This window comes from Ranitomeya variabilis, chromosome 4 (genome assembly GCF_051348905.1).
Source record: "Ranitomeya variabilis isolate aRanVar5 chromosome 4, aRanVar5.hap1, whole genome shotgun sequence".
In the NCBI taxonomy this organism is placed as follows: Eukaryota; Metazoa; Chordata; class Amphibia; order Anura; family Dendrobatidae; genus Ranitomeya; species Ranitomeya variabilis.
Window position 1 is genome coordinate 496538396 of NC_135235.1, and position 20305 is coordinate 496558700.

At 42.4% G+C, this 20305-nt stretch overlaps 1 protein-coding gene across 1 annotated transcript in view; it reads left to right on the plus strand.

The window, feature by feature from the left end:
- The window catches only part of TUBG1 (tubulin gamma 1), a 45582-nt gene that overhangs the window by 20747 nt on the left and 4530 nt on the right, over positions 1-20305 (plus strand). The window contains exons 7-10 of the mRNA XM_077251995.1: positions 741-827; positions 12314-12463; positions 18021-18173; positions 18983-19144. Of these exons, the coding sequence (XP_077108110.1) occupies positions 741-827; positions 12314-12463; positions 18021-18173; positions 18983-19144 (552 nt within the window). The remainder of the gene's footprint in view (positions 1-740; positions 828-12313; positions 12464-18020; positions 18174-18982; positions 19145-20305) is intronic.

Here is a 20305-nt window from a genome sequence, read left to right on the forward strand (position 1 = left end):
GGAAGCTGGGTCATGCCCACTGCCTTTAAATAGTTCTGCTGAACATTGGGCGTCGCCGATTATAGCTTCTGTCTTGTGCTTGGTTATCTCGATCTGGAGTGGTGGTCTAGGAGAAAGAGTTCGTATCTGGTGGTGTATTTCCCTTTGTCATATTTTCTCCTTCCTATATTTGTATTTGTTTTGCCCTGAGCATTTTTAGTGTATTCCTGTGTGACTGCGGCGTGGTGTATATTTTCCGTTATCCTTGTCTGTGCTAACTGTGGGTATTGGTGTGGTCTCCTCACTGGGTGGTGGGTTGTGGTTTCAGCTTAGGGTTGAAACAGGAGACAGGATGAGGATGGAGGCCCAGACATGCACACCATCAGTGTAAACTCTGGGAGAGGGTCAGTCAGGGTTTCCCTAGTCTAAGGGAAATCGCAGGGGCCCGGGTTGTTAGCTTTTGCCTACCTAGGTCTCCCGTGACAGGAACGGTGACAGTGTGCTCCCGAAAATGAAGCTTTGCAACAACCCTTTAAGATGGCAGAACATAAGTTTTTAGAGAACTGTAAAGATGGGATCTGTCTGCCATGCTCCCCAATTTTGGCCATTACTGCAGCCATAATACAGTATCTCTTGTGCTTGGAGAGTTCCCTAATGTTACTTGTGCAGCAGATTACCATAATTTTCCATAGTTGGTGTGATTCTGGGGACTGCATTTAGATGTATTGGGGTCTTCACATACGTTTTTATTTACTTTGTAGGTGGTTTTAGATAACACGGCATTGAACAGAATTGCTACAGACAGACTGCACATACAGAATCCATCATTTTCTCAAATAAACCAGTTGGTGAGTATATTTCTCCTTCAGAGTTTTCTTCCAACATAAATATCGGCTACCTATGGAGGAAATACTTTTGTCTTTTCAGATGTTAATCATTTTTTTTTAACTGATGTAGGCTTATGTTCACACGTTGCGTCTTTGATTCTTATTTTTCTGCGTTTTTTTAATGCAAATTAAAAGTTGTTTTTACAGTCCAGCTATGACATTTCAGAGATCTTATGCGCACACATTTTTTTTTCTTCCCTAACTGAATTGGAAATCTGCAGCATGTCACTTCTTTCAACGTTTTTACAACATTTTTTTTCACCCATAGATATAAGTGCAAAAAATGTTGCCATAATTTTTAACGGGAAAAAACAGCAGGTTTAGCAGGATGTGAAACTCATTTATTTTTCAGATTTTTCTCAAGTTAAAGCCAAAATGTCCTAGTGTCCACACATTGTCATGGCAGTTTTGCTAGTACAGTGTAATTAAATTAGTGATATGTGCTAAAGTAAACCATGCCCAACCAATGTGTGAAAGTAAACAGTGCCAGACCTACCAACTGCACTGCCAATCTCTAAAGGTACCTTCACACTAAACGATTTACCAACGATCACGACCAGCGATACGACCTGGCCGTGATTGTTGGTAAGTCGTTGTGTGGTCGCTGGGGAGCTGTTACACAGACAGCTCTCTCCAGCGACCAACGATCAGGGGAACGACTTCGGCATCGTTGAAACTGTCTTCAACGATGCCGAAGTCCCCCTGCAGCACCCGGGTAACCAGGGTAAACATCGGGTTACTAAGTGCAGGGCCGTGCTTAGTAACCCGATATTTACCCTGGTTACCATTGTAAAAGTAAAAAAAAAAAAAACAGTACATACTCACATTCTGATGTCTGTCACGTCCCCTGCCGGCGTCCACAGGGTTAAAACTGCTTTCGGCAGGAGCGCTTGCTAATGCTGCGCTGCTGCCGAGAGCTTCCTGCACTGAATGTGTCAGCGCTGGCAGTAACAGCGGTGACGTCACCGCTGTGCTCTGCTTTACGGCCGGCGCTGACACAGTCAGTGCAGGAAGCTCTCGGCAGCAGCGCAGCATTAGCAAGCGCTCCTGCCGAAAGCAGTTTTAACCCTGTGGACGCCGGGGGACGTGACAGACATCAGAATGTGAGTATGTAGTTATTTTTTTTTTTTTTACTTTTACAATGGTAACCAGGGTAAATATCGGGTTACTAAGCGCGGCCCTGCACTTAGTAACCCGATGTTTACCCTGGTTACAAGTGAACACATCGCTGGATCGGTGTCACACACGCCGATCCAGCGATGACAGCGACGAAATAAAGTTCTGGACTTCTAGCTCCGACCAGAGATATTACAGCGGGATCCAGATCGCTGCTGCGTGTCAAACACAACGAGATCGCTATCCAGGATGCTGCAACGTCACGGATCGCTGTCGTTCTCGTTGGAAAGTTGCTCAGTGTGAAGGTACCTTTAGGTAAACGATTTCATACCAATTCAACCACCCCCTGCTGTTTGCAATTTACATTTGCAATTGTGTATTTTTTCATGAACACATGATCTTTTTTGTTCAGAATAGTCACTATTTATTCAGAGATAAAAATCTTTTTATCACAAAGGAATATAATGCACTGGTGCCTGCACTTCCTTACCTCCCCAGCTGCCTGTTTGGCAACTTCCATTTGTTGCTACAGGAAAGGAATCTCCAAGGATTGCCATGTATTAAACTGCATTAGTGCGTACTACTGATTGTGAGGTCAGAAATACATCCGACTAATGTCACAGTCCCGCTGGAGATCCGGCTCTATATCGGGATCTCTGTTGTTGGGTGTATCAGAGCTAATATCTGTTGTGGGATGTGACAGAGCAGATGTGAAATTGCTTTACTATTAGAACTGACACAGACTACTGTCACTGTCCTGCTGGTGAATCCTCTCTATATCAGGATCTCGACTGCAAGGTATCAGAGCAGATGTCTGCTACGAGACATGTCCGAGCAGATATTAAATGCAAGTATGAATTAATGTCTGACCTTATAATTCCATCCAACAAAGTCTTCTTATAGTCCTAATGAGGTAGGTGCTTGAGACTTGTATGTTAGTTGCTAGTAATCCAAAACGCTGCCCCAGACGGTGGCGCGCGATTCAATAACAACAAAAAAAATCGGAATGGAAATTGATCACAAATTGTCATCTGCCCGAAAATGGTATCAATAAAAACTGCAACTCGTCTCACAAAAAATAAGCCCTTACATGACTCTGTCGGCAGAAATATAGAAAAATTGTAGCTCTCAAAAAATGGCAATGCAAAAACTAGTTTTTGCAAAAAAAAAAAAAAAAATGAAAACAAAAAAAATCTAAACTTTTTTTTGTGTGACAGCAGCCAAACATAAAAACCCGATATAAATCTGGTATCGCTGTAATTGCACCGACCCGAAGAATAAAGTCGTTTAATCAGTTTTACTGCACAAGTAACTACGAAAAAAATTGTTGATTTTTTTCATAAGGCACATTTATCCTGAGCTCTATCCTGAGCTCTATGCTGAGCGCTTTGGTTTCCATATAAATCTCTGAAATACGTGATTCACATGGAACCCCCGGTGGAAGATTCCTTATAATGAGGCAGATGGAGGCACTGTGGATGCCATAGGACCTGTGATCCGGTGTTGTCCGACTTTTTAGGCGTGCTAAAATGTGCCATCAACCACAGTTTTGTGCACCTCTGAAAACGTGACACCACTAAACAGAGGCCAGACTGAGTCTAGAGTCACTGCTGCCTCATTATAGTCAATGGATCCGTCAGGGGTTTCATCTGAACCACGGCACTTGGAGATTTAGATGGAAACTTTAACCCCTTTCTGACATCTGACGTACTATCCCGTCGAGGTGGGGTGGGCCCGTATGACCACCGACGGGATAGTACGTCATACGCGATCGGCCGCGCTCACGGGGGGAGCGCGGCCGATCGCGGCTGGGTGTCAGCTGCATATCGCAGCTGACATCCGGCACTATGTGCCAGGAGCGGTCACGGACCGCCCCCGGCACACCGCGATCAAACATGATCGCGGTGTACCGGCGGTATAGGGAAGCATCGCGCAGGGAGGGGGCTCCCTGCGGGCTTCCCTGAGACCCCCGCAGCAACGCGATGTGATCGCGTTGCTCCGAGGGTCTCCTACCTCCCTCCTCGCCGGAAGTCCCGGATCCAAGATGGCCGCGGCATCCGGGTCCTGCAGGGAGGGAGGTGGCTTACCGAGTGCCTGCTCAGAGCAGGTGCTGGTAAGCCTGCATCCCTGCACAGCAGATCGCCGATCTGACAGAGTGCTATGCACACTGTCAGATCACCGATCTGTAATGTCCCCCCTGGGACAAAGTAAAAAAGTTTAAAAAAATTTTTTCCACATGTGTAAAAAAAAAATAAATAAAAAATAAATTCCTAAATAAAGAAAAAAAAAAAATATATTATTCCCATAAATACATTTCTTTATCTAAATAAAAAAAACAAAACAATAAAAGTACACATATTTAGTATCGCCGCGTCCGTAACGACCCAACCTATAAAACTGTCCCACTAGTTAACCCCTTCAGTAAACACCGTGAGAAAAAAAAAAAAACGAGGCAAAAAACAACGCTTTATTACCATACCGCCGAACAAAAAGTGGAATAACACGCGATCAAAAAGACAGATATAAATAACCATGGTACCGCTGAAAACGTCATCTTGTCCCGCAAAAAAACGAGCCGCCATACAGCATCATCAGCAAAAAAATAAAAAAGTTATAGTCCTGAGAATAAAGCGATACAAAAATAATTATTTTTTCTATAAAATAGCTTTTATCGTATAAAAGCGCCAAAACATAAAAAAATGATATAAATGAGGTATCGCTGTAATCGCACTGACCCGAAGAATAAAACTGCTTTATCAATTTTACCAAACGCGGAACGGTATAAACGCCTCCCCCAAAAGAAATTCATGAATAGCTGGTTTTTGATCATTCTGCCTCACAAAAATCGGAATAAAAAGCGATCCAAAAAATGTCATGTGCCCGAAAATGTTACCAATAAAAACGTCAACTCGTCCCTCAAAAAACAAGACCTCACATGACTCTGTGGACTCAAATATGGAAAAATTATAGCTTTCAAAATGTAACGCAAAAAATATTTTTTGCAATAAAAAGAGTCTTTCAGTGTGTGACGGCTGCCAATCATAAAAATCTGCTAAATAACCCGCTATAAAAGTAAATCAAACCCCCCTTCATCACCCCCTTAGTTAGGGAAAAATAAAAAAAAAATGTATTTATTTCCATTTTCCCATTAGGGCTAGGGTTATTGCTAGGGTTAGGGCTAGGGTTATTGCTAGTGTTAGGGCTAGGGTTAGGGCTAGGGTTATTGCTAGGGTTAGGGCTAGGGTTAAGGCTACGGTTAGGGTTGGGGCTAAAGTTAGGGTTAGGGTTTGGATCACATTTACGGTTGGGAATAGGGTTGGGATTAGGGTTAGGGGTGTGTCAGGGTTAGGGGTGTGGTTAGGGTTACCATTTGGATTAGGGTAAGGGGTGTGTTTGGATTAGGGTTTCAGTTATAATTGGGGGGTTTCCACTGTTTAGGCACATCAGGGGCTCTCCAAACGGGACATGGCATCCGATCTCAATTACAGACAATTCTGCGTTGAAAAAGTAAAACAGTGCTCCTTCCCTTCAGAGCTCTCCTGTGTGCCCAAACAGGGGTTTACCCCAACATATGGGGTATCGGCGTACTCAGGACAAATTGGACAACATCTTTTGGGGTCCAATTTCTCCTGTTACCCTTGGGAAAATACAAAACTGGGGGCTAAAAAAGTTTTGTGGGAAAAAAAAGATTTTTTATTTTCACGGCTCTGCGTTGTAAACTGTAGTGAAACACTTTGGGGTTCAAAGTTTTCACAACACATCTAGATAAGTTCCTTGGGGGGTCTAATTTCCAATATGGGGTCACTTGTGGGGGGGTTCTACTGTTTAGGTACATCAGGGGCTCTGCAAATGCAACGTGACGCCTGCAGACCAATCCATCTAAGTCTGCATTCCAAATGGCGCTCCTTCCCTTCCGAGCTCTGCCATGCGCCCAAACAGTGGTTTACCCCCACATATGGGGTATCAGCGTACACAGGACAAATTGGACAACAACTTCTGGGGTCCAATTTATTATGTTACCCTTGTAAAAATACAAAGCTGGGGGCTAAAAAATAATTTCTGTGATTAAAAAAAGAGGAATTTTTATTTTCACGGCTCTGCGTTATAAACTGTAGTGAAACACTTGGGGGTTCAAAGCTCTCAAAACACATCTAGTTCCTTAGGGGGTCTACTTTCCAAAATGGTGTCACTTGTGGGAAGTTTTAATGTTTAGGCACATCAGGGGCTCTCCAAACGCAACATGGCGTCCCATCTTAATTCCAGTCAATTTTGCATTGAAAAGTAAAATAGCGCTCCTTCCCTTCCGAGCTCTATGCGCCCAAACAGTGGTTTACCCCCACATATGGGGTATCGTCGTACTCAGGACAAATTGCACAACAACTTTTGTGGTCTAATTTCTTTTCTTACCCTTGGGAAAATAAAAAAATGGGGGCGAAAAGATCATTTTTGTGAACAAATATGATTTTTTATTTTTACGGCTCTGCATTATAAACTTCTGTGAAGCACTTGTTGGGTCAAAGTGCTCAACACACATCTAGATAAGTTCCTTAAGGGGTCTACTTTCCAAAATGGTGTCACTTGTGATGGGTTTCAATGTTTCGGCACATCAGGGGCTCTCCAAACGCAACATGGCGTCCCATGTCAATTCCAGTCAATTTTGCATTGAAAAGTCAAATGGCGCTCCTTTCCTTCCGAGCTCTGCCATGCGCCCAAACAGTGCTGTACCCCCACATATGGGGTATTAGCGTACTCAGGACAAATTGTACAACAACTTTTGGGGTCCATTTTCTCCTGTTACCCTTGGTAAAATAAAACAAATTGGAGCTGAAATAAATTTTGTGTAAATAAAAATGAACATTTAACTTTTTTTCAAACATTCCAAAATTTCCTGTGAAACACCTGAAGGGTTAATAAATTTCTTGAATGTGGTTTTGAGCACCTTGAGGGGTGCAGTTTTTAGAATGGTGTCACACTTGGGTATTTTCTGTCATATAGACCCCTCAAAATGACTTCAAATGAGATGTGGTCCCTGAAAAAAAATGGTGTTGTAAAAATGAGAAATTGCTGGTCAATTTTTAACCCTTATAACTCAATAACAAAAAAAAATTTGGTTCCAAAATTGTGCTGATGTAAAGTAGACATGTGGGAAATGTTACTTATTAAGTATTTTGCATGACATATGTCTGTGATTTAAGGGCATAAAAATTCAAAGTTGGAAAATTGCGAAATTTTCGCCAAATATCCGTTTTTTTAACAAATAAACGCAAGTTATATCGAAGAAATTTTACCACTATCATGAAGTACAATATGTCACGAGAAAACATTGTCAGAATCGCCAAGATCCGTTGAAGCGTTCCAGAGTTATAACCTCATAAAGGGACAGTGGTCAGAATTGTAAAAATTGGCCTGGTCATTAACGTGCAAACCACCCTTGGGGGTGAAGGGGTTAAAGAAAGTGCTCAGCGTAGAGAGAAGGATAAGTGTGATCCCAAATAGTAAGTAAAATGTTCCTAACAAAATCTTGAAATCAATCCACAAAAAAGATCTACACTATGTTCCAAATTATTATGCAAATTACATTTTTATCGGATTTTCCTAAGTGGTTGGTGCAAATGACAGTCAGTCTAATAAAAGTAATCACCCATTAGAGTATACATCGAATATTATTGAAGAAACTTCCCAATGATAACAGTATAATCTTCAAAATGAAAAAAAAACTCATAATGCACTGTTCCAAATTATTAGGCACAGTAGTATTTCTAAACATTTGATATGTTTTAAAGAATTGAAAATGCTCATTTGTGGAGTTTTCAGCATTATGAGGTCACATTCACTGAACAAAACAGCTATTTAACGCCAAAACATCCTAACAGACCAAGTTACATGTTAACATAGGAGCCCTTCTTTGATATCACCTTCACAATTCTTGCATCCATTGAACTTGTGAGGTTTTGGAGAATTTCTGCTTGTATTTCTTTGCATGAAGTTGGAATAGCCTCCCAGAGCTGCTGTTTGGATGTGAACTGCCTCCCAGCCTCATAGATCTTTTGCTTGATGATACTCCAAAGGTTCTCTATAGAGTTGAGGTCAGGGGAAGATGGTGGCCACACCATTAGTTTATCTCCTTTTATGCCCATAGCAGCCAATGACTCAGAGGTATTCTTTGCAGCATGAGATGGTGCATTGTCATGCATGAAGATGATTTTGCTCCTGAAGGCACATTTCTGCTTTTTATACCATGGAGGAAAGTTGTCAGTCAGAAACTCTATATACTTTGCAGAGGTCATTTTCACATCTTCAGGAACCTTAAAGGGCCCTACCAGCTGTTTCTCCATGATTCCGGCCCAAAACATGACTCCTCCACCTCCTTGCTGATGTTGAAGCCTTGTTGGGACATTGTGGCCATCCACCAACCATCCACTACTCCATCCATTTGGACCATCCAGGGTTGCTCAACACTTATCAGTAAACAAGAATGTTTGGAAATTAGTCTTCATGTATGTGTGGGCCCAATACAACTATTTCTGCTTGTGAACAATGTTTAAGGGTGGCCGAATAGTAGGTTTATGCGCCACAGCATGCCTTTGAAGGAGCCTACACCTTGAGGTTCGAGGGACTCCAGAGGCACCAGCAGCTTCAAATATCTGTTTGCTGCTTTGTAATGGCTTTTTAGCAGCTGCTCTCTTAATCCGATGAACTTGCCTGGCAGAAATCTTCCTCATTATGCCTTTATCAGCACAAACACATTTGTGCTCAGATACAGCCACAAATCTCTTAACAGTACGATGATCACGCTTAAGTTTTTGGAAAATTTCTAATGTTTTCATGCCTTCGCCAAGGCATTGCACTATTTGATGCTTTTCAGCAGCAGAGAGATCCTTTTTCTTTCCCATGTTACTTGAAACTTGTGACCTGCTTAATAATGTGGAACATCATTTTTAAGTAGTTTTCCTTTAATTAGAATCACCTGGAAAATCTATTATCACATGTGTTTAAGATTGATTTCAGTGATCATTGAGCCCTGAGACACAATACCATCCATGAGTTTATTTGAAAAACAAAACCATTAAATCTTTGACACTTAAATCCAATTTGCATAATAATTTGGAACACAGTGTAGTACCCACTCAAGACCGTCATCTGTTAACGGAAATATAGCGGGTTCCACGTTACGGGTTGCACAAAAACTCTGGAAAAGCTCTTTTGCTCCTCACCCCCCAAAACAAATTCAGTAAATTCTGTGCTCCCAAATCCAAATGCCCCCCAATGTGACTAAACTGCATTTAGCGCCCACATATTTGGCATTCCTGTAGTGATGAGAGCCCTCCTAATTTACGGATGCATGTCTCCAAAAACTAGTTAGGCACAACATACTGGTCACTATAATTTACTGGTCACTATAATGTACTGGTCACTATAATGTATTGAGCACTACAATGGCAGTTTGCAATTTTCACTCAGCAACATCCAATGCTGCTTGTTTCTGGACAAGACCCATGGAGTCAAAATAGTCTGTATACCTGTAGATAAATTCCCAAAGAGGTATAATTTCCAAAATGGGCTCATTTGAGGGGGGATTCTGCTATTCTAGCACTTAGGAGCTCTGTATATGGAGTCCACATACTATTATAGGAAAATCTGTGCTCCAGGAGGCAACTAGCGCTCTGTCCCTCCCGAGTCTTGCCATATGGCTAAGCAGTACTGTACAGCCACATTTGGGGTATTTCTACATTCAACAGAAATTGTAGGACAAATTCTGGTGCCATTTTTACCCATTTCCCAGTGTGAAAATGTAAACTCTGGAGCTAAAACTAAATTTTGATGGTAAAAATATAATTATCTTTTTCTTCACTGCCCAATGGTATAAAACTCTGTGACCCACCATTGGTGTCAATATGGTGGATTTGTTAAGAGGTGTAGTTTGTTAAATGGGGTCTATTATGAGGAGGTCCTGCTGTTCTGGCACCTTAGGTGCTTTGCCAGTGGGATATGGCACCCTCAAACCAGTCCTGCAAAATCTGATCTCCATTCTAGGTCTTCTTCCCTTCTAAGCTTTGCACTATGCCTCAAAAGTAGTTTTCGATGACATGTGCGGTATCTGCATACACAGGTCTCATATTAATACCAAAATCCTGTGCCACTCATCACTGTGGTAAGGAATGCTATTAGTCTAGTGCATTATATCTTCAGAAGAACAAATCTGAAACCAACACGACGTCCCTCTACAGGCAGCTTTCTAAGTTCTAGCAGTTGGTCCATGTAGCGTCGTGTAGCACACAGTCTATGCTGGGGATGGTGCACTGTGTTGGTAATGACTGGATCTGCTGGTATCCACCTCCTGAACAATTGACACTCACAGTGCCTTCATCATCCATGATTTTCTAAAAAGAAAAGTGTTTCCCCACACCCCAAAGCCTGGAAAGCTGCAGATTTTTGTGATTGGTTTGTCATCCAGTCAAACAGAACCCTGAAGGAGGCTGCAGGAGCTCCTCCAATACAACTCTGAGGCTATGTGCACACGTTCAGGTTTTTTCGTGATAAAAACACTATAAAAACTCATTAAAAACGCATACATTATGCATTCTATCATTTAGAATGCATTCTGCATATTTTGTGCACATGGTGTTTTTTTCCGCGAAAAAAACGCATCGCGGTAAAAAAAAAAGCAGCATGTTCATTAATTTTGCGAATTTTCCGCGTTTTTCCCGCGATTTTATGCATGTGGAAAAAAACACACAAAAAACGTGTCAAAATCGCAGTAAAAACGCATGCGGATTTCTGGCAGAAATGTCCGTTTTTTTGTCAGAAAAATTTCTGCCAGAAATCCTGACGTGTGCACATAGCCTGAAGGCAGAAAGAGGCTGCTGGATAGAGCTCCTCAAATACAACTCTGAAGGCAGGAAGAGGCTGCTGGATAGAGCTCCTCAAATAACAACCCTGAAAGAGGCTTCAAGTTAGTGTTCCATAAATCTGACCCTGGAGGAGGCTACAGGATAGAGCTCCTCAAATAACCCTGGAGGAGGCTGCGGTTATAATTTCTCAAATAAGAACTCTGGAGAAGGCTTCAGGTTAGAGGGCCTTAAATAACCCTGGATGAGACTTCAGTATGGAGCTCCTTAAATATGACCTTGGAGGATGCTGCAGGTTGGAGCCCCTGAAATACGATCCTGGAAGAGGCTGCATGTTGGAGCTCCTCAAATAACACCCATGGAGGAGGCTGCATGTTAGAGCTCCTCAAATAACAGCCGTGGAGAGTGCTGCATGTTGGAGCTCCTCAAATAACAGCCGTGGAGAAGGCTGCATGATAGAGCTTTTCAAATAACCCTGGATGAGGCTGCAGTTTAGAGTGCCTTAAATACGATTCTAGAGAAGGCTGCAGGTTAGTGCTCCTTATATATGACTCTCGAGGAGGCTGCAGGTTAGAGCTCTTCAAATAACAACCCTGGAGGAGGCTGAAATTTAGAGCCTCTTAAATACAACCCTGGAGGAGGTTGCAGGTTAGGTCTCCTCAAATAACAACCCTGGTGGAGGCTGCAATTTATAGAGCTCAGCCCTCACAGACACTGGTCAGGAGACTTAATAGGGCCTTTGGCTTGTGTGGCTCCTATGCAGAGCAGTTTTCTGACTAGACTCAATGATACTGTTGCACATACGGACAGTAACATACACTTTCCGAGATGTTAGCTGAGCCCAGTGATATAAGCCATACAAGGACATCTATCATCCATAGTCTACAAAGGCATCCATTAAACAATGGCCCTGATTCATCAAAGCATTTACTCCAGACGACTGGTGTGAAACACTTTGTGCAAGGGTTGCAGAAAAATTATGCAACTTTTCAAACTTTTTTTTTTGCTACCTTTAGCGTTTTCACAGCAGTTTTGAGAAGGTCCTCCAAAATTGGCAGAGATGGCAGCATTTCTTATGCAAGAAAAGATACTCCACTCCTTGACTGGAGTAACATATCTGGTGAGGTGCATGACACTGATAAGATGCACCAAATTAATTAAGTGACATGCTCTCATTAATGAATTGAGCGCATTTTATTCCTGGATACCTCCCTTTAAGACGGATGTGCAAAATGTGTATGAAGCTTTATAGCTGTACCAGTGCATTGTCCCTGCCCATTCAAGAGAATTGGGGTCTGGTAAGCCTAATGTAACTCAGTCCAGAACATCAAGACACAGCCGAGTAATCTGTGTGAATGTGCTGCACTCCTCATTATCGTTCATGGGAAGCTATTGGGAATAAATGGGCCAATCCCATAAGATTGACAGGAACGGATCCATCTAGTTTGCGAGACTAAGATTTTTGATGTTTGTGTTTTACAGGTATCCACCATAATGTCCGCCAGTACTACAACCCTCCGCTATCCCGGCTATATGAACAATGATTTGATTGGTTTAATTGCATCTCTCATCCCCACGCCACGTCTGCACTTTCTTATGACTGGGTACACCCCACTCACTACAGATCAATCGGTAAGTCATAGGGTGTGGGGGGACTACTGGTACCTGAGAGGTGATATAGTATTAAAAAGTGACATACTTAAGTTAGATATGACTTTTATATATTAGATATCTAGATAATAGATTTCACATAAAAGGGTTGTTCAGCACTGTTTTATTCGTTTTTATGCCCATAGTAAAAAAAATTAACAGGCAGGTAGTTGCCAACAGAGGCGCCGGCTCAGAGCAGTCACCAACCGCTCCTGCCGGCAATTCTGCTGCTCCATGTCAGCAAAGTAGCTCCTCTTCCAGGCTGCTGTGTTGACGGTGTGTGACTGCTGCCAACATCCTGATAGCCAGCTGCCCACTTGTAGGCAGTCAATCAGAATTCAAGCCTCGTCAACAGAGCGGAAGAGGAGCTCCTACTTTTGATGTGGTGTCAGTGGAACTGCTGAATCACCGGCAGGAGCGGTCTGTGACTGCTCTGTGCCAGCAGAGATCGGCGCCTGTCACAACAGGCAGATATTTAGCAACTATCTGCCTGTTGGTTCTTAGATCTGTAGTAAGAAAGTCAAATGATCCTGGACCCTTTATAGTCTTTATCCACTTTTAGACATTTTTTTTCTAAATGCTTTCTTAGGGAGTGTGAACTTGTAGGTAGTTTACCACTAGGGGTGCCACGTTATCGCCAAAATACCAAATTTGTATAATGTTATATTATATTTATTTCCTCAATTTAAGTAATATCTTTGTTTATTGCCATTTTCCGAGACCTGTAACGTTTTTAGTTTTCCATTGATTGAGCTATGTGTGTGATTCAGCTGCGTGGCGTGCTGACAGTTGTATTGATAACAGTTTAGGGTAGGTTTGACATTTTGATTGGATTTTATTGCATTGTATTAGGGATGAGTTGTGACCGAAAAATCGCAGTTTTGCTGTTTTGATCCATTCTTACATCGTGTACTGATGAGGTTGATTGAGTCTCTTTTTTGATAGGCTAGACTTCTGTCTCCTATAGTTTAGCCTGGGTTTGAATTTAATTGGAGTACCAAGATGGCAGCCATGGGGGCCTTCAGCCAATGCGTGTGAGCACTGATGCTCATTCCATTTAAACACCGCTGTCAGAGATTTAAATGGTTAGCAGCAGTGATCAAAGACCCCCCCCTCCGGCCCATGGCTGGTAGATATTACATAGCAAGCACCTGTGTCTGTCGCATGTGGAGAGAGAACTCCGCTCCTGAGCACTTTCCACGCGTTATTAAACATACAATTGCGTAAACTTATGTGTTTTTTGTTAAGGGGTTAAAGAAACCCCCAAATTATTTAGCAATTTTCAGACTCCTACTAATTGTCCATCTAGGAAGAGTCTACACCAGTTTCCTTATCTGGAAAGAGAAAATTACAATGTCTAATATAACACAGGTTCTGCTCCCCCTCCTTTCACACGCTAATTAGATGCTTCAGTACATCATATAGGGTTGGGATCTTTTCATTGTGGCTAATGTACACGTGCTGTTTCCTGAAACAGGAAGTCGGAGTCTAAAAAAGCCCCAGTGGCCAATGTGAGAATTGCAAGAGTTATTTTTTTATTTTTAATACAGATTGTGATGTGGGAATTTAAAAAAAGAAGAGAAATCCTTACCAAAAAGTAACGAAAATACATGATTTAAACAATAGGTTATATTCTGATAAAATCTGCCCTTTACTAAAATAAAAAAAGCAATAGTTATTTTAATTAACTATAATGCTGTCAATCACGTTATTGTCAGTGATTGACAGCCTTTTCTGCATCCACGTTGATGCTGTCAATCACTTGACTGCTAGGGGATGAGCCCAGACCTGAAACTTGCTGCAGCACTACCAGTGGTCATGGCATCCAGTGACATGGCAGGTAACATCAGGAGACCAGATTCACACATGCCAGTTTCTTTCACGTGAATTGGGGATTTGCTGTGGAATTCACTACAATTTTCACCCTCCACATTAAATGGGGTAAAATCTGCAACAGAAAATTGACCATCTGTGAATTTTAAGAATTTCACACAAATATTCTGTGGCATGGGGGTTCTGCTTGTTCACAACTCCTCCACATCTGGTTCTGTAACCTGCTGCAGAATTTGCGTGCGCCATTTTGGACATAGAATATGCAGCATCTCTGTCCCATGTGGGTGACCCTATAACCAGGGCTGTGGACTTGGTATAAAATGGACCGACTCCTAAGATATATAATAAATTGGGTTCAGTAGTTCAGTGCAGGATGTGCTGGAAATGTTTCCATGAGATTTTGGGAAAGTTATAAAATGTCCTATAAATGTCTGTTCTGTTCCTGATCTAAGGATCTCTGCTTTTAGTTGAGATGAATCTGTGCTGCACTTTATGCACATGCTCAGTAGTGACCAGTGCTGTGGAGTTGTAGTGGAGGTGAATCTGTGCTGTACTTTATGCACATGCTCAGTAGTGACCAGTGCTGTGGGGTCGTAGTGGAGATGAATCTGTGCTTCACTTTATGCACATGCTCAGTAGTGACCAGTGCTGTGGGGTCGTAGTGGAGGTGAATCTGTGCTTCAGTTTATGCACATGCTCAGTAGTGACCAGTGCTGTGGAGTTGTAGTGGAGGTGAATCTGTGCTGTACTTTATGCACATGCTCAGTAGTGACCAGTGCTGTGGAGTTGTAGTGGAGGTGAATCTGTGCTGTACTTTATGCACATGCTCAGTAGTGACCAGTGCTGTGGAGATGAATCTGTGCTGCACTTTATGCACATGCTCAGTAGTGACCCGTGCTGTGGAGTTGTAGTGGAGGTGAATCTGTGCTGTACTTTATGCACATGCTCAGTAGTGACCAGTGCTGTGGAGATGAATCTGTGCTGCACTTTATGCACATGCTCAGTAGTGACCAGTGCTGTGGGGTCGTAGTGGAGATGAATCTGTGCTGTACTTTATGCACATGCTCAGTAGTGACCAGTGCTGTGGAGATGAATCTGTGCTGCACTTTATGCACATGCTCAGTAGTGACCAGTGCTGTGGGGTCGTAGTGGAGATGAATCTGTGCTGCACTTTATGCACATGCTCAGTAGTGACCAGTGCTGTGGGGTCGTAGTGGAGATGAATCTGTGCTGTACTTTATGCACATGCTCAGTAGTGACCAGTGCTGTGGGGTCGTAGTGGAGATGAATCTGTGCTGCACTTTATGTACATGCTCAGTAGGGACCAGTGCTGTGGGGTCAGAGTCAAGGAAGTGAGAAGTCAGAGGTTTGGCTGACTGACTCCACAGCCCTGCCTATAACGGTCATTGTGACGCACAAACTTGTCGCAAGGTTCTCTCTTTGCATTGTAAGAGGACGATTTCACACATCTGACGTTCACAATCCAAGTCCAAACCAACAATTATGACCCTGGTGAGTTTGGGTCAGTAGACATCATGGTCCATGCTCAGACTGTGACTGACAGACGTGTGGACCATACGTTGTCCCTCTTGCTGGTTCCATATTAGCTACCAAGATTGAGAATCATCTCCTCTGTGTGGTTCCATGTCAGGAAAACAGACATAATAGTTTGGTTATAAATGTGTGTGTCCTCTAGTCAATAAATCTATATTTTACTCCCTGCCTTCATAAAGGATATTCCTAGGAGAAGCCGATCTAAAAGCCTAATGGATTATAAGCGGGTACATCTGTGTGACTATCGATTCTCCACTCTGATACATTGACCTTGTAGTGCTACACTTCATCTTCCTGTGTGATCTGCCTAAATCTGCCTTTACATATTATTCCGTGTTTAATATGGCCTAAGATGAAAGTTCTCTGCCATTTCACGTGCAATGTGTTCTCTTAATAGCATTGGTCTTAGTATTTTATCTAGGTTTTATAATTATGGACTTTGGAAAAACTTTTAGAAAAAATAGTTTTCCTTTTACAAACCTTTGCTATATAAAACCTGTGCTGGATCTTGCCTATAGTTCTTATTGCTGACACTAGAGGGCGCCATGCACTGTTATATGTTAAGGTGTATGTACTGAGAGAGCACTTGCGGGGGACGAAGGTGGCATAAGGAGACTTATAGGCCATGCAAAGCTCCTGTGGAATTTTAAATATGCAAATAGTCTCTTCAGACAAAGAGAAGACAGGTCCTATTGGGGGTAACAATCCTGAAAGTCAATATTCTACCTTTTAATGAGCTTTGCCATATGTCTTAGAATAAGAAGCCAAACCAGAAACTGCATTTGCAGATGTGTTTTAGGGTTTTTGTCCCTCATTAGTGCAAATCAGGAGATCTGAGTTGGCTAGGTGAGAGGCCTCTGACGGGTGGTCTAGTTTGGAACCATTCTCCATGTGGAGAGTGCTAAGGTGGGTTTTCATACCCAGAGGAGCTTTATATTGTATGGCCTATAATGCCTCCTTACTCTGTCCTTGGCTCTCTCCACAAGGTGAAACATTTTCCCTTAAACCTTACATCATAGGCCTCTCACCCAGCAAAATCAGATCTCCTGCTTTGCGTTTATGATGAGCAAACATCCTGAAAAGTGCGTATGTAAATGGAGTGTCTGGTTTAGCTTCTCGCTAAAGGGCCTAGATCAGTGTTTCTCAACTCCAGTCCTCAAGACCCACCAACAGGCCAAGTTTTCAGGATTTCCATAGGTGATGGAGTTGATGCTGGAGCAGGTGATGAAGATTATCACCTGTGAAATACTAAGAGATCCTGAAAACTTGACCTGTTGGTGGGTCTTGAGGACCGGAGTTGAGAAACACTGGCCTAGATTGACTTTTAGGATTGCTTCATGATAAAGTTCAAGTCTTCTTCCTCTCTGAAGAGGCTATTTGTTAATTGAGAAAGGACAGCACATATGGCCATCAGGATATGGATACCTCTGGAGTGTGTGTATAATCTAAGTGTATAACGATAGATTTCTGTGTATACATATATACACTTATTCTTCACTTGATCACACTTATTTTTGGCTATAAATCAGTTTTGTAATTGGATCCCATTGAAGAATTTGCACAGTTTTCCTCCCATATCCTCTGTTGCTGGCATCAACATGAGTTAACTCAAAATCCATCAGTGAAATTGTCCTGACAAAGTTTATTATTTGGGCTATTTGTTTTTTACCTCAGCCATCTCGACCTTTATGTCGTCGTACATTGCTCAGAAGAAGGAAGAAAAGTGATGTAAACCTTCCTGTCAGAATGAGTTCGCTGACGCTGTCTCAATAAACTCTGGTGCCAAAAATAGTGCAACACAGAGGAAAACCGTGCCAAATTATTAATGGACCCCAAATGTAAAAATGATTTTTAGCCCAAAATAAAGAAGCCCTACCTCCCTGAAGTGTATATTTTAATTACGGTAATAGAGTAATGATACACAGGACCTTACTTATGTGACATGTGAAACTTCCTTGGTGTATTTGCCACCACTTGATATAGATGCAGTTGTGGTAGTCATTGGGCCACTAGTAGCCTGAATTCTGCAGAGTAGGGAGGTTCTGTCCTCTCATTATTACCGATGACACTCCTGTTTTCTGTGTGCCGAGTAATACATGAAGTTGGCTTTCGTTGCTCACTGTGTGATCTTATACAAGGGTTTTGTGTATAGGTGGCCAGTGTGCGGAAGACCACGGTGCTGGATGTCATGAGGAGATTGCTGCAACCCAAGAACGTCATGGTGTCCACAGGTCGGGACAGGCAGACCAATCACTGTTACATAGCGATACTGAACATTATTCAAGGAGAGGTGGATCCTACTCAGGTGAGTGCAAAATCGAGCAAATGTTTTCATACAGCCTTACGTGACTTACAGCAGTTAGCTGACTAAAACTCTATCTTGATGTCACAGCAGAAACCCACATTTAGCAACAAGGAATACTGTCATGATTCAAAGATGGCCGCTCCCATCAGTCACGCCCAGTTCTAGATTATCGGACAGGCTGTGTGAAGCTCCAGGCAGAGGTCCGGTCAGAGCAGCGTCCTGTCAGGCATCATGAGCGCACTCTCCTCTGTTCACTGAACCTGACAGGACATGGAGGAGGGGAGCCGGTCTGAACAGAAGAATGGGCTGTCACCATTCCTGACAGACACTGCTCTGTCTGGAGCTTCACGATAAAGAATTCCTTTTTGCTAAATGATGGCATGTAGAAAAATGTTTAATATTTTTAATATTAATATTTTAATGGTATTATTTATTTTAGCACATTTCTTGGAGAAGCCTTTTAATTGTACAGGTGAGGTGAGCTGTCCCTTATGTTTGTGACTTTCCTGACTAATGGTGCATTTATAACAAGGCTGCTGATCACCCGATGAGCGAGCAAAACCCTCATCCATTAGATGAAGTGAAATGTACCAAAGATCTTCATCCTCTGCAGCGCATCGTCCTGTGTAAACAGGACCTGTGCTGCCGACAACAATGGCAGCCTATGCACACAGAAAGACGTTCATGTGTGGCGTAGTGTGTGCCCCACAGCCAGGGGACGTCTATTAGAGCGGTGGTCTTAGAAGACCCTCGTTAAAGTGCCGCTTGGTAATGCAGCCGTGTCATGTTCTGTGTGTGTATTCTTGTAGGTGCACAAGAGTTTGCAGAGAATCAGGGAACGGAAATTGGCCAATTTTATCCCATGGGGCCCTGCTAGCATTCAAGTGGCCCTTTCCAGGAAGTCCCCATATCTCCCATCTGCACATCGTGTCAGCGGACTCATGATGGCCAATCATACCAACATCTCATCAGTGAGTAAAGGGAAACTTCATCCCAAGAACCCTTTGTTTTTTATTCTGTTCTTTCTTTCTCAGCATTGGGGTATACACCTTAGTGGCAGATCTTTGTTGTAACAATACGTATAGCGGTTTACCGCTCTTTGTCCCTAGGTGGCAGTATCCACCCATCTGTGCACCTGCACAATTGCTTGTGTCTATTGGAGAACACTGCAGGAGATACTAATACAGTGACTAGGAATAATGCAGCTCACAGGCTCCTGCTCCATGTCTAGTTGTGTGATGTTTACCGCGTTGATCACTAGGTGGCACTGTCGCCTCGTTTCACATTTGAGCAGCTTCACCTTTACTTCCATCCTTGAAATGTCATTTTCCAGATGCTTTAAAGTGTCAGGGTTGTGTCTCATTGCTGCATTGCAGATGTAAGCATCGCTCACTCACACCGTAATATTAATCTCCAGGAAATATCGCAGTGCTACTGCTCCTGCTCGGAGTAGGTCCGCTGCAGAACACGCCACCGTCTGCAGTCTATATTTATCACTGTGGCAGAGCTAAGAAACTATTTAATAATGGATGCAATCAACCTTCTGATGAGTAACCTGCAAACTGGCAGACCGATCGGTAATTCGAGATTTTCTAGGATGTCCATGCAGATTTCTGCTACATATGTATGGGGGCTTTTCAAGATTAGGGAAGGCATTCCTGTCGGACTCCAAACAGCACCACCCTTTTCTACAGGTTAAGTTTGGTATTGCAGCTCAGCTCTCTTAAAGTGAATGGGGCAGAGTCGCAGTGGTGCACACAACCTGAAAACCGAGGTGGCGCTATCTTTAGATGGTGATGGCCATATTTCTCTAACTCTGGGCAATCCGTTTAATTTGAGACAGTGATATATATATATATATATATATATATATATATATATATATATATATATATATATATATATATATATATATACATACATACATACATACATACATACATACATACATACATACATACATACATACATACATACATACAGTTAGGTCCATATATATTTGGACAGAGACCACATTTTCCAGTTTTGGTTAAAAACAGGGTGGCACATGTTAAGGAGCTAAAACTCCTAAACCCTTCATCCAATTTTAATGTGGATACCCTCAAATGAAAGCTGAAATTCTGAACTTCAAC